At 34.2% G+C, this 15855-nt stretch overlaps 1 protein-coding gene across 2 annotated transcripts in view; it reads right to left on the bottom strand.

Moving 5' to 3' along the window:
* Positions 1 to 5121: 5121 nt before the first annotated feature.
* The window catches only part of BRMS1L (BRMS1 like transcriptional repressor), a 70367-nt gene continuing 59633 nt past the window's right edge, over positions 5122 to 15855 (bottom strand). Inside the window, exon 10 of one of the 2 annotated variants that reach the window (XM_077909051.1) lies at positions 5122 to 6061. In XM_077909051.1, coding sequence (XP_077765177.1) covers positions 5980 to 6061 — 82 coding nt within the window. In that variant the 3' untranslated portion in view covers positions 5122 to 5979. The remainder of the gene's footprint in view (positions 6062 to 15855) is intronic. The other variant, XM_077909052.1, reaches the window with a different exon arrangement.

Genomic DNA, 15855 nt, shown 5'->3' with positions numbered 1-15855 from the left:
TTTCTGCATAAGAGATATATTTAGCTTATAACCAAGTTTTCTTTCTAAACTAACCAAGTTATCCTTCTAAATGGCATGACTTTAAACAGTTTGCATTTTTAATGTGGCTTTGATGGTCACTCTAATAAGCTGTAAAATAAGTTATCAAAGGACTAAAAAGTGGATCAAGTTATTTGAAAGGGTTTTTTGTTATACTTGATTCAGTCTGTATTTAAATTAACATAATCTTTGAAGCTATACAAATGTTACCCAGTTTTTTTTCAACACACACATTTACACAACTTCAAAATACCTACACTTAAAAGTCAGAGGACTTTTCAATAATTCAGCTATTTAAAGTTGAAATATTTCAAATATAGAGAGGTATTTGATTAAAGAAGTGATCTGTCAGAAATATTCCTGGCTAGACTAGACAAAAAACACTATCCCTTTTTTTATGCTTTATTTCCCTCAAACTTTTGAAATAAGGTGATATAGAAAATATTGATGATACAGTTCATGTATTTAACTGTTCACTAGAAACTGAAAAAAAAAAATCTTTATCTGAGATAACCATGACCGAGACAGTGTGCCAGGGGTGTCAAGGATTGGAAATATTGAGCTCTTCCATTCAACCATTTACGAATGCAGACATTAGATGTTGAGCAAGTTTCATCTGTTATCATTTCTTTAATTGCTATATGAATTTTATAAATTTTATGACCTTCAGTGCCTCCCCTTTTCACTTTCAAAACTTAGCTGGATACATCCTTCATATACACACAAAGCTATTTTCTAAATGCCTATTTCTGTCTGGCTCATTTACCTTTACCTAACAGAACAGCTCTCCTGGGTTGGGGAGGCGGGTGGGAGCGGGGAGAGTAGTTACCTATTCACAGCAAGAGACTTGAGAGTTCAGTACAATAGATTTTCACAATATGTTTAGGAGAGGCCCAGAGCTACAGTGCTAAGCACCATGTGGAAAGGTAGATAAATACATAGAGATAGAACCATAGACCTCAGCCAAGTGGAATGAAGAATAACAGAGAATCTATAATGCTTTCTACTTCAGCAGCAATCAAACCCAACCTCTGCAAATTAATCAGCCTGCAAAATACCAAGAATGGAGAAAAGAGGATATTGATTCCTGGAGAAGTCACCTATATTTTATTTTCCCATTAAAAATAATCACAGAATGCTATTCTAAAATACGAACATTTTCCCCCATGAAGTATAAAACAGACCAGTTCCTTTTTGCTAATACTTCTGAGATTATCTCAGAATGACTCCATGAAACACTTCTAATTTTCTTCTGGGGGGAAAATTGTTAAATAAACCCTTAAAGCATTATTTGCCATGCATGCCATGTTTTTCCTTAAGGGTGTTAGAGTCCTGGGGTTATAGTGATTTACTGATGACTCAGTTTAGTGTGCTTTTGTTCCTGTGACCATTAATAATGTAATGTCCTTTTCCATTTGCTTTTGTCCTACAACATGGCTTTAGAGTTAGAAACTACCTCCAAAGGAACAAGAAATTTAAAATACTTTTACTTTTTGCTTTGTAAAATAAGGTTTTTCATTAAATACCCAAATTAAAGACCCCTTCTAATTTATCCCTACTGAAAAACTAAAAATAAATATGTTCATTGAGGTAGAAATTTTTACCAAAAAAAGTAATTCTGAAAAACAAATTAGGTTCTATTTAGCAGGGGAAGCCACTTTCCATACTGTTTTCTTAATTACCCTGTAAAATAATAAAGGATTCTTTTATGTGCCAATCAATTATAGCTTTATGATTGAAAGACTTTTTGAACCCCTCTACCTCCACCACCAAATGGTTAATGTTCCAAGTTTGTGCTTTGGGGGTTGTTATAGGCACTAGTTCTGTTTTAAATTAAACACCTAATTAAAAGGAAGCCATTCATAAATAGCAATGTGGTGAAATCGGAATGGAATAACAGTGGCTCAACAAATGTCCCATTTTCCCACAAGGCCCATAGAACATTTTTTCCCCACGAACAAACTGAAATTTGTCAATGAGCTTAACTGCAACCCAAACATCTTTGCTGAGTATGCAAATTGGCCACAATTATTACCAGCATGTTTCGGTGTGAGAGAATGGCAGCAATTGTCATCTGCCTCTAGAAAGACCACTGTACAGAGAGTGTCCTCACAGGTAAATCTGAGACTATTACCAGTACTTCCCTGGTTCCTTCTAGCAAGAACCTAACTCCATCTAGACCAAGAGAGAAAAAAATTCTCAACCTTTGGGTGAAATGTGAATACTTTCAGGAAATCTCGTAAAAAAAAAAAAAAGTACTCAATGTATAAGGGGGCTTTTAACTACTCCCCAAAGCATTTTCCATCTTCTTAAGGTTGGAGGTTACAGAGTACTTTTTAACATGGGTTTGACACTTGCTGATCATTGAGAAGATTAAAGGCATAAATGAACAAAACTGGATGTCAGGACTGCTACCAAAGACTTCATTCACACCATCACTGTTTTACTGTCTGCTTTTCATTTCTGTGCATTCAAATGCTTACCAACAAGATCTGAAAATTTCAGGATTCATCAAAAGCCAGAACAGAGATAGCAAATTCTGAGTATTCCATCATCAGGTGAGGGCTGGTTATACAGCTGATTGCCCTCTGACCTTAGGAAGTTATTTCACATTTCTCTTCCCCAAATATAAAGTGAAGATAAAAGGTAGCTTTGTGGGATAAAAGCTGGCAAGGGTGAATGAATGAAATTGTGTCTTTAAACGATTTGAAGTCAGGTGCAATTTAAGTTAAAAAAAAAGTGCCTTTAACACATTGTGATCTTACATCAAAGCAAAGGGAATGTAATCTACTGCTTTTCCATCTGAACAAATCCAATAGCAATCATGCTTATTAAATATTTGCACGTAGTTCTTTCTGTGATAAAATTTGTACTACCATCCAGGAACTAATTATCTCAAATAAGAGACTGTATGTGAAAGTACTTTGTAAAGTGTAAAGTATAAAGTACTACACTTGTAATAATAATAGTAATAGGTATTAAGTGCTTACCCTGTACCAGGCAATATGTTCAACAAGGATTTATTTAAACCTCACAGCAAGATGTTATCTTGGGAGATAGATGCTATCACTGCCACTTTATAAGTGACAAACCTGAGAGATACTGAATCACCTCCCTGTTCCACAGTGCATGAAGGAGAAACCTGTGAAGAAGCCCAGGTCAGCCTGATATCCAAATCCAAGCACATCACACACACTACACTATGTAAGGGATTGTTATGACAACGATGACCTTTTCCCCACATTAAAATATCATGCTTTTTCACGCTCACAATTATACCTCTGCAAATGCAGTTATTCTTATAAATTAGAAAGCTGAAACATGTCATGTTTTGTTCATAAAAGCCTTTTTCCAAATTACTCTTTTTGTGCAGTCTTTAATAGAAAAGGAAGTAAATATTACACTCTAGGAGAAATTGCTTTTGTTCTGATTTTCTTGCTTAGATGAGTACATAAAGTGCTATAAATACAAGCCATCACATCATTACTTCCTAAAAGTTAGATTCTTAAATATTTGATATTAACCTTTATGACATCAGAACATATTGGTGACAGTGGCACTATAATCAAGTGCTATTATGTATTCAAATAAATATATAATTACCAATTCTACATATGAATTTTCTAATCTGGAAATTTCTGGTATGAAAATAACAGATCCATAAACAAAACAGCTTTCACCAAATCATTTTAGTTAAGAATTTATAAGATTCATATTTTTCATATATCCACTGTATCACGTTTGGTTATGGTACCAATAAACTCTATTCCTGCTTTACAAAAAGAAAATCTGTGTCACAGAAATGTTGTAAGAGGTGGTGAAACAAAGCATTTCGATTTCTTCTAAAAGTTAGGTAGATTAAAAACTGGCCCAACCATTTAAGGATACTTCTAACTTTTAAAACATTTTATAAGAAATCAATTCTGAATGCTCATTCACCACAATTTATATTTCAGAGTACTGCAATTAATTTTGGAACATGGTATATGAAAGACTAAGAGTTCACAACATAAACCTTGCTAGAATAACGGACTATGATAATCGGAGGTTTCATTACAATGCAGAAAAAATATTTTCTAGTATCAAAATATTTTCTTCATTCTGCCATTATAGTTCTGTGAGAAGTCTGGGAAAAGATTAGGAGGTATGTTTTGAAGAAACTTGGTGTGAACTTTGCTAACAACAATCCAAATAAGTTTTTAGATTACTCTTTCAAGAAATTGCAGTATTTCATGCAAAACGGTATCCACTTTACCACTAAGGTAATTTTTTACTCACCACGAAATGAAAATCTATATTCTGCTCTCCCTTGCATGTCTCTTTAAAACCTCAAACCAGAGGAATGAGTCACATTTTGGGACCGTTTTCTTTTTTAATCTTCTTCACTCTTCTATTCTGTTTCTAAAGGGACACTTAGTTTTAACTAGATTGCAATTTCATTTGAAAAGAATTGAACAGGCTTTCTAGAATGAGTTAAAGATTACCCATTGAGAGTATTTTTGGCAGCTACCTTTAAGGATGCAAGGATCTGTAAAAAATGGTATATCTAGATTTAATACAGATAATACTTGGTTCTTTGAGATAGAAACGATGTAATTGTGATATTGGCAGGAAAGATATGTAAGATGTGCTTTTCACTTCTAACATCTCTTTGGACAGCACAGTTTTCTTTGTAGAATTTTATTACGTTGAGAATGCTAAGTACATTAGTGAATTTCTTATACAATTATGGTAGAAACAGTTGGTGTTATTTTTAATTCAAATGGTTAAATATACACAATATTATTTCATATTACTTGCAATCAGAGTGTGAAACTCAAGGGATGTGGTAAAAATGATTAATTATCCAATCATTTCTATGAAAAATAAAGGGGAAAGTATTAGACCTCTCCTTTAGTAAACAGACACCGAAGCAAATAGTTCAAGCAAGCTGGAAAAAAGCCAAAGGTGAAAACAAAAACCAATAACAACAAACAACAAATTTTTTTCTTTTTTGGCTTTTTTTATTGTAACTAAATGACAGATGCTAACAAAAGTTATTGTGGTAATTATTTCACAATATATGTAAGTCAAGCAATTAAAAAAATCACAATAAATAAATGTTTCCCTATGTGCCTAGTACTGTATTATTTTGCAAAAATTACTTAATTAATTCCTTATAACAATCAAATGAGGTAGGTAGGTATCCATTTTACAAATGAGGAATAAGAAGAAGCTTAAAGGGTTAAATAACTTGTCCAAGGTCAAAAACTGAATTCAAGTTTACTAAAATCTTCAGTGTAGTCTAGTAACTGTTCCTCATTGTTCAACAGCTATGAAAAACACAACTTTCTTATTCACACTGTCTAAAATTTTTGGTAACAAAATACCCATATTAGCATAACAATTCTATATGAAGAAACTTAGAAATAGGAATTTCTGGTAAATGTCAACTATACATTTATTATGTCTAGGCACTGGACCAGGCGTCTATGATACAATGATAAAAGAGAACATAATACTTGCCCTCCAAATGAGCACAATCTAAAAGAACACAAACATTTAAAAGGTAATTGTAATAAAACAAGAGAAGTACCATAAAATAATAATAATAATAATTAATAATAATAATAACAGCTAATCGTTTTTGAGCACTTACGGTGTGCCAGTCATTGTTAATAATCACCTTGTATATTTACTCAAGTAATCTTTACAGCAATCTATGAGATAGATACCAAAGAGATAAAGAGGTATATTTAAGATTTGTTGGAACACAGAGAAGAAAGCCTTTTCACTCCACCTAGACAGGCCAGACATTTGAGTGAAGTCCTATAGGATGTGTATGTCCACAAAAGTGATGGATCAGTCAGTATAAGGTAAGACAGACCACAGAACCCAAAGACCTCCCAAATCGTGTTGATTTGTAACAAATATTTATAGCTGTTCTCAAAACCCATCAGATTAGCTTGGGGTCTCTTCATGTCTTCTCACTCTGGGACCCAGACTGACAGCGCTTCCACCATCTGGAGCATCACCAGTTGCTCTAAGCAAGAAAAGGAGATGTTGTAAATAATGCACTGGCTCTCCAAGTCTCTACCTACAACACATGTCACCTCTGCTCTCTTTTCATTTGCCCAAGCAAGTCACATGGTTACACCTAGCTCTGATGGGGAAGAGAAGTGCCATCATACACTTTACCCAGGAGTAAGAGAATAGGAATACTGGGGAACAACCCTAATGCCTACCAAAGGGTGGAGGGGATAAGGTGATCAAAGGCAAAGGACATATACAAAGGAACAGTAGTGAAAGAGTGTTTGATACACCATGGTTTCCATTATAAAGGCACAAGGTGTACACAAGAGGAAAGCATGAGGAGAGGAAAAGTCTGGTGAGTGCAAATCATGAAGACTCTTGATACACATGGGAAGTTTAGACCTCATCTTTTAGGCCATTAGGAAGCTACTGTAGGATTTTAAGCAGAGGAGAAATCCTATCAAAATGTTCATTCAGAATGAATGAAGCAGGAAAGAAAAATTAGAAGAAATTAGAGATGAGGGAACTCTATGAGTTTCCTAGCTCTGTGTAACAAGTTACCACAGACTTAGCAACTTAAAACAACACAATTTATTTTCTCACAGTTTTGATAGGTCAGAAGCTGAGCTTAGCCTGAGTCTTCTGCTTCCAGGCCTCACCAAATTGCAATCCAAGCACTAGCTGAGTCATCAAAGTTTCAACCAGGGAAGACCCACTTCCAAGCTTCCTTATGCTGTTGGCAGAATTCACTTTCTTGCAGCCACAGGACTGAAGGTTTTAGCTTCTTCCTGAAGGTCACCCTCAACTCCTAAAATGTCATTCACAGTTCTTTGCCACACAGGCTTCTCCAGTATGACCACTTGCTTTGTCAAATCTATTTATTCAAAGCCAACAAAGGAGAGAGTGTCTTACCTTAGGGAAGGCCAAGACCCTCATTTTTTAAGGGCTCTTACGTGAATAAATCAGGACCACCCAGGATAATCTTGATTATCAGTTGATTTTGCAAACAATTGATTCAGAACCTTAATCACATCTGAAAAATCCCTTCACCTTTCCTATCTTCTACAGGCTAGAATAGAAGCAAGCCACAGGTCTTGCTCACATTCAAGGGAAGCGGATTATACAGGACATGAACACCAGGGACTGGGAATCACTGGACCCACTGTATAGTTTGAGCACAAAAAGAATCAAATAAAGGATATCTCAAGCATCCAGGTGAAAAGTTATAAGATCCCAGACTAAATTAGATTCAAAAATGTTTAAGAGATACACATATACCTTATATATAATTTGACTTTTTATTAAACTTTAGGTAGTTATTAGTTTGGTCTTTTTTTCTTATCTGTAGCACTGAACTCTGATAATATTCAAAGTAGATGTTTCGAAATGCTTTGCAATTTAAAAGAAAAGAGCCACAGATATTTCAAGTATCTGGATCATTCTAGCCAAGAGCAAAAATAAAGCAAAATATATGAAAATCAAATTACCAAGCATTTTATGACTTGAAAAATATGTTACAGAATATAATTGATAAAAATTTTTTTAAAGATTTTATTTTTTTATTCATGAGAGACACACAGAGAGAGGCAGAGGGAGAAGCAGGCTCTCTGCAGAGAGCCTGATGTGGGATTGGATCCCAGGACCCTGGGATCACAACCTGAGCCAACGGCAGATGCTCAACCACTGAGCCACCCAGGTGCCCTAATTGATAAAATTTATGTTGCATTTTTTATAGGTTTCTACCAGAGCAATTGTTTTAAAACATATGTGTGTGTATATATATATATATATATATATATATATATATATACACACAACACACACACACATTTGTATAATTTTCATGAATAAAATAATTTAATGAGTATTGTGCAAGGTCTTAGGTTACATAATCTGAACTCCAATTTTGGAAAAAAAAATAAAAAGCAAACAAATGTAAAGATGTCAATTGACATCTGAAATGTAGAGACATTTAATAGCTGTCTTAGAAAGTGAAAGACTACCTGCCTCTAACTAGCTTCCTTGATTGACTCTACCTAGAATATCAGTCACATTTGCTTATTATGAGCCATGAATGTACATGATTGACTACAGGGAAAGAAAGAGAAAAGTAATGTCCATTGACAGCTATGTATCCATTACCCTGTTAATACCTTTAGAGACCTCTTTCATGCCTGCATTCTTGAAATGCAACACAATGACCAATACAATTATTTTAGATTCCATGTCAGCTATCATATAGTTTAGCTGAAATTCGAGGAAACCAGCAATTGAGGGAAACCAGATTAGAATAGAAGCAAAACATATTGTGAGGAGGTTGATTTCACTCCTTTACGACTGAAACGCACCACTTATGAAAGTTGGAGAACAATCTTTAAATGAAGACTCAATCCCTGGACTCCTCTTTAACCCAAAACTAGAAACCAGCCAGTTGAGGGGAAGGGAATCTCCCAAATTTTCATTATCCCTCAAAGATAAATTTCATACATCTCTGTTACCCAGAATTTCCAGGGCTCTCAAACACTTAACATTCACAAGTACGTTCTGTGCCCTGAGCTTCAAAAAATGTTATTTGCATCAAAGAAAAAAGAAACAATTACTTCATAGGAAACAAATCTTCAGTTTCTTTCTAAAAGCCCCCTTTGTGCGTGAATGAAAACATCATGGGATTGCCAGGAACCCAAACAGCCCAAATACCACCTCAATGTACACATTTTTTAGAATTCTGTGACATGCACACTGCCTGCTGAGGATGTGAAAGGAGACAAGTCAGAAAAGATAATGAACCAATTTCAGGTCTTCACATTCTGTCAAAGTGAACATTGGAAAGTGTTTATCACTGTTATTTATATAACAGTGAAAGAAAAAAGATTCTGAAAATTGTTGTTGGTCTAGAACGCTTGGCTAACACTCCATGGATAATATCCAAAAGATAATTGCATAGTAAGACTGTGTATTCTACTCGAAGGGAAATATTGAAAAAAAAAATGGTCTTGTAAACTTTTGTGTCTCCTAAACTAACATTTTACATATAAAAATTAGCTCAAAAACATATGCCAAGGATTTTTATCATAATCACAACCCATTACCTGTTGAACAAATAACAAATGAATATACAGCATCTTCTGGGAGGAAAAAAAAGAACCTCTATTTGAGAATTATTGCCATACGATACAATAAACTGATTATGTATGTGCAAGTTTTAAAATATGTATATAGGCATGCACAACTTTTCCTCATTCCTACTTGTATTGTCTATTCCTTCCCTCACTAGCCCTACCTCCCTCATCCCCAGGCAACCAAGGATCTGAACTGTATCACTTTTTTTTTTTTTCGATTTTATTTTAAATTCAGGTTAGTTAACATATAGTGTATTATTTCAGGGGTAGTATTTAGTGGTTCATCACTTGCATATAACATCCAGTGCTCACTATATCAAGTGACCTCCTTAATGCCATCTCCCAGTTACCCATCCCTCTACCCACCTCCCCTCCAGCAACCCTCCGTTTGTTTCCTATAGTTATGAGTCTCTTATGGTTTGCCTCCCTCTCTGTTTTCATCTTATTTCATTTTTCCTTCCCTTCTCTTATGTTCATCAATACACTATATCACTTTAAATTTCTTTGCACTTCCTAGGATTTTACATAGGTGTTATTATTTATGTCTTGCTTCTTTCACTCAGCATTATTTAGAGATTCATCTGTGTTGTTGTACTCATCATTCCCTTTTATTTTTGAGTAGTATTCCACTGCATAGATATAACACAATTTATCTATTCACCTATTGAGGGATACCTGGATTGTTTGCATTTTGGGGCCTTAATAAGCAAAGCTGCTAAGAACATCCTTATGTATAGACATAAGATCTCTTTTCTCTTGGGTAAACACCTAGGAGTAAAATGACCAGATATGATCATCTGATGATGATCAGATGACCATTATATGATAAGGCTATGTTAAACTGCCTAACCAGTTGCCAAACTAGTTGTACTCACCTATATTCCCATTTTACATATATCAGTTCTGGTTCCCCTGAATCTTCATCAACTCTTGATGAGGTCAGTCTTTTTCATTCTAAACATTCTAAAAGGTGTGTGGTGGTATTCATTGTGGTTTTAACTTGCATTTCCTTGATGAATAATGATGTTGAGCATCTTTTAATGTGTTTATTTGATATCTTACATATTTTTGGTGATGTCTGTTCAAATCTTTTGCTTGTTTTTAAATTGGATTATGTATCTTTTATCAGATGTATGCTTTGCAAATATTTTCTCCCAGTCTTTGGTTTCTCTTTTCATTCTTTTATAGTGTCTTTGTAAAGCAGTTTCTAATCTTAATGATGTCCAATTTGTCAAGGTTTCTTCCAGATTGTTTTAATATGCATGAAATCTTTGCGAAAGCCACAGTCACAGAGATTTTCTTGTATATTTTCTTCTAGCAATTTTATAATTTTAGATTTTACATAAGATCTATACCTTTTCTTTTAGGAAGAGGGGGAGGGACAGAGGGAGAGGGAGATAGAGAATCTTCTTTTTTTGAAAGAAAATTCACATTAGTTAACATATAATGTATTATTAGTTTCAGTGGGTGTATTAGTGATTCATCGGTTGCATATAATACTTAGTTCTCATTACATCAACTGTCCTCCTTAAGGCCCATTATCCAACTACCCCATCCACCCACTTATCTGCCCTGCAACATCCCTCAGTTCCCTATAGTTAAGAGCCTCTTAGAGTTTACCTCTCTTTGTTTTTATCTTATTTTATTTTTCCTTCTCTTCCTCTATGTTCATCTGTTTCGTTTCTTAAATTCCACATGAGTGAAATCATATGGTATTTGTCTTTCTCTCATTGACTTATTTTCACTTAGCGTAATACCCTCTTAAAAATCTTGATTTTTGGCAAAGATTTCATTCTTTTTGATGGCTGAGTAACATTCCATTGTATATATATTTACATCTTCTTTATCCATTTATCTGTTGACGGACATCCAGGCTCTTTCCATATTTTGGCCATTGTGGACATCACTGCTATTGGGTGCAAGTGCCCTTTCAAAACACTATTTTTGTATCCTTTGGATAAATAACTAGTAGGGCAATTGCTGGATAGTAGGGTATTTCTATTTTTAACTTTTTGAGGAACCTCCATACTGTTTTCTAGAGTGGCTACACCAGTTTGCATTCCCACCAACAATGTAAGAGGGTTTCCCTTTCTCTGCATCTTCACCAACATTTGTTGTTTCCTGAGTTGTTAATTTTAGCCATTATGCCTGGTGTGAGGCAGTATCTCATTGTGGTTTTGATTTGTATTTCCCTGATGATAAGTAATGTTGAGCATTTTTTTTCATGTGTCTGTCATTTGTATGTCTTTTTTTGGAGAAATGTCTATTCATGCCATCTTCCCACTTCTTGACTAGATTTTTTATTTTTTTGAGTGTCAAGTTTCTAGATTTTGGATTCTAGCTCTTAACCTGATATGCCATTTGCTAACATTTTCTCCCATTCTGTTGTTGCCTTTCAGTTTTGTTGACTGCTTCCTTTACTGTGCAAAAGCTTTTTATCCTGATGAAATCCTAATAGTTCATATTTGCTTTTGTTTCCCTTGCCTCTGGAGGTGTGTCTAGCAAAAAGTTGCTACAGCTAAGGTCAAAGAGGTTGCTGCCCATGTTCTCCTCTAGGATTTTGATGGATTCTTGTCTCACATTTAGGTCTTTCACCCAGGAGAGAGAATCTTAAGCAGGCCCCCAGCCCAGCGTGGAGCCTGACCCAGGGCTCAATCTCACAACCTGAGATCCTGACCTGAGCTGAAATCAAGAGTCAGATGCTTTTTTTTTTTTTTTTTTTTAATTTATTTATTCATGATAGTCACACAGAGAGAGAGAGAGAGAGAGGCAGAGACACAGGCAGAGGGAGAAGCAGGCTCCATACACCGGGAGCCCGACGTGGGATTCGATCCCAGGTCTCCAGGATCGCGCCCTGGGCCAAAGGCAGGCGCCAAACCACTGCGCCACCCAGGGATCCCAAGAGTCAGATGCTTAACCAACTGAGCCTCCCACATGCCTCAAGATTTATATCTATCTTGAGTTTATTTTTATACATGGTATAAAGTATTGATGAAAGTTTATTTTTTGCATATAGATACCTAATTATTCCAGAACCATTTGTTTAAAAGATTTTTCACCACTGAATTACATTTGCATCTTTGTCAAAAACCAATTGTCTTAATAATGTGGATATATATTTCTGGACTTCTTACTCTGTTAAATTGATTTATTCATCTCTCTTTACCCCAAAGATCATACCGTCTTGATTACTGTAACTCTATAATAAGCTTTGAACAAAAGTCATATTAGCCCATGAATTTTGTTTTTGTTTTGTTTTTTTTCAAAATTGTTTTACTATTGTATATCCTTTGCATTTCCATATGAACCTTAAGAGCAACTCATTAATTTCTATAATAAAATTTGCTAAGATTTTTATTGAGATTGCACTGAATCTATAGATCAATTTGGGGATACTTGACATCTTAACAATATTGAGCCTTCCCATGCATAACAGGGTACACCTCTTCATTTATGTTGGTCTTTAACTCACTTAGTAATATTTTTGTAGTTTTCCAGCTTATAGGTGTTATACATCTTTTGTTAGATTTATTCCTAGGTATTTTATATTTTATGCTATATAAATATTATTTATTTCAATTTCTAATTGTTCATCGCTAGTGTATAGAAATACAATTAATTATAATATATAGCACATGATATAATACATGTTATTTAGTATATTATAACATAAAATAATTGAATAGCTTATGTTCTGCAAACTTGATAGTCACATTTAGTATCATATTTGTAGAATCCACAAGGTTTTCAGCATGTCATCTGCCAAAAAATGCAGTTTTACTTCTTCCTTTCTAGTCTAGATGCCTTTTCTTCCTCTTGCACTGGCAAGTATCTTCAATATAATTCAAAATTATATTGAATAAAAATGATGAAACGTACATCCTTTCTTTGTCCCTGATTTTAGAATGAGTGCATTAATTCTTTGCCCATTAAGTATGATGTTAGCTCTAGATTTTTCATTGAAGGTCTTCATCTGGTTGAAGAAGTGCCTTTCTATTCCTAGCTTCCTGAGAGTTATCAGAAATACGTGTTGAATCTTTTCCAATACTGTTTGTGTATCTAATGAGATGGACATATGATTTTTCTTTTTTAGTTTGTTAATATGGTGATTTTTATTGGTTGATTTTCAAATGTTAAACCAATCTTATACCCCTAGAATAAACTCCACTGATCACAATGTATGCTTTTTGTATATTGTTGAATTTGATTTGCTAAAATTTTATTTAGAACTTTTGCAGATATGTTAATAAGAGATATGCCTCTCCTCTTACTGGTATCTGAGTTATTCTAGTCTCAGTAATTCTGGTCTTCATTCTCATTAATTGAGAACTTTCTCTTCTATTTTCTGGAAGTGTTCATGGAGTGTTGCTATTATTTCTTCCTTAAATGCTTGGGAGAATTCACCATGAAGCCACCTGGGCCTGAAATTTTCTTTGTGGAAAGGTTTTTAACTACATTGAATACACATTCAATTTCTTTAATAGATATAAGACTATTGAAGTAATCTGTTTCTCTCAAAGGAGCTTTAGTAGTCTGCATCTTTCAAAGAGTTGTTCCATTTCATCTATGTTGTTAAACTTATTGGCCTATAGTTGTTTGAAATAGTTTTTTAGTCTTTAGATAGCTCTAAGACAGATTGTGATTTCCTCTCTCATTCTTGATATTGGTAATTTGTGTCTTAGCTCCTTTTTATCTTCATCATTCTGACTAGAAGTTGGTCACTTTGTTTTCTTCAAAGAATCAGCTGTTGGTTTCCTTGACTTTTCTCTCCTATTTTTATTTTCTATTTCATTTGTTTCTAGTCTTTATTATTTCTTTTTTCTGTTTATTATAAGTATAATCTGCTCTTCTTTTTCTAGCTTCCTAAGTGGAAGCTGAGATCATTTATCTGAGACTTTTCTTCTTTTCACTTGGTACGGTAAATGTCCCACTAAGTACTACTTTAGCAGCAATATCCTACACATTTTGTTTCCCTTTTAATTCACTTCAAAATACTTAATTTTTCTTTTGATTTCTCCTTTGTTCCATGGGTGAATTAGGATTTAGGATTTAGAAATCTTTTCTTTAGTTTCCAGAGATCTTTTGGTTATTGATGGTTACTTTAACTCCATAGTGAATAGAGAAGATATGTTTTTATGACATGAAAATCTTTACTCTCATTTAAACATGTTCTATGCTCCAAGATAGGGTCTACCTTGGTAAATGATATGTTGTATATGAAAAGAGTATGCATTCTGCTGTTTTTAGATGGGATTTTTTAAAAGGTCAATTAGTTGAAGTTTCTTAATAGTATTGTTTAATAGCATTGTTAATACTATTAGTTCAAGTTATTAATAGTATTCTCTTATGTCGTCACTTATTTTCTGTCTAGTTGTTCCACCAATCATTGAGAGAAAAGTTTTTAAATCACTGACTATACTTGTGCATTTGTCTACTCCTTGATGTCCCATCAGTTTGTGTTTCTTGTATTCCAAAGTTTTGCTAGCTGTATAAATGTTCTGGATTATTAGGCCTCATGATAATCTCCTTTATCATTATGAAATCACATTCTTCATTCCTACTAAAGGTCATTGTTCTGAAATCTACTTTGTTATCAATAACCATTCCAGCTTTTATATAACTAATATTAGCATGAAATATCTTTTCCTGCTTGTTACTTTTTACCTATTTGTCTTTTTTTTTAAGACTTTATTTATTTACTCATGAGAGATACAGAAAGAGAAGCAGATACATAAGCAGAGGGAGAAGCAAGCTCCCTGTGGGGAACCTGATGCAGGGCTCGATCCTAGGACACCAGAATCATGACCTGAGCCAAAGACAGATGCTCAACTACTGAGCCACCTACTGTCCCTTGTCTTTATATTTAAACTGTGTTTCTTGTAGGCAGCATATTATTGAGTTTCGCTTTTATTCAAAATGATCATCTATGCCTTATCATTAGGCTGTTCAAATTTAATGCCATCATTGATGTGGTTAAGTTAAAGTCCATCACATTACCGCTTTCCTATATGGTCCATCTGTTCTTTTCCCTTTTTCCTTTTTCTACCTTCCTTTGAAATGAATAAAATAAATACATTTTTGCTGGCTATAGAATTCTACAGGACCATTTTTTCCTTCACTACTTGAAAGTAGGTTGCTCCACTATTTTCTCACATTGTTTCAGATGAGAAGTCTGTGGTAATCTTTATCTTTTTTACTCTGTTTGTAATATGTATGTGGTAAGTAAAAACAACAACGACAACAACAACAACAAAAACCCTACTTAATTTAAATGATGATGATTCCGGAATTTTAAGCTAATGAGATTTAGATGAACTGTTTTACTTTTGTGTTGATGCTATAATTGGAGATCTTGAGATGGGATGAATTTATTTTACATGTGAGACATGTACAGATATACTTGGGAGACAGTAAAATGGACTATAGTCAGCAGAAAAATGGTTCTCAGAGATGCTCATGTTCTAATTCATGAAACCAATGAATATGGTAGGTTAGATGCAAAAGGTAATTAAAATTGCAGATAGAATTAAGGTTGTTAATAGGATGACCTTAAAACAGGGAATTTATCCAACGTTATCTGTGTGAGTCCAATCTAATTACAAGGGTTTTTAAAGTAGAAGAGAGAGGCAGAATAGAGTGAGAAAGAAATGTAACTATGGAAGCAGGATCAAGAGATGCTGTATGC

Source organism: Canis aureus, chromosome 9 (assembly GCF_053574225.1).
Source record: "Canis aureus isolate CA01 chromosome 9, VMU_Caureus_v.1.0, whole genome shotgun sequence".
Lineage (NCBI taxonomy): Eukaryota > Metazoa > Chordata > Mammalia > Carnivora > Canidae > Canis > Canis aureus.
This window is presented reverse-complemented; position numbering and strand designations above follow the sequence as displayed.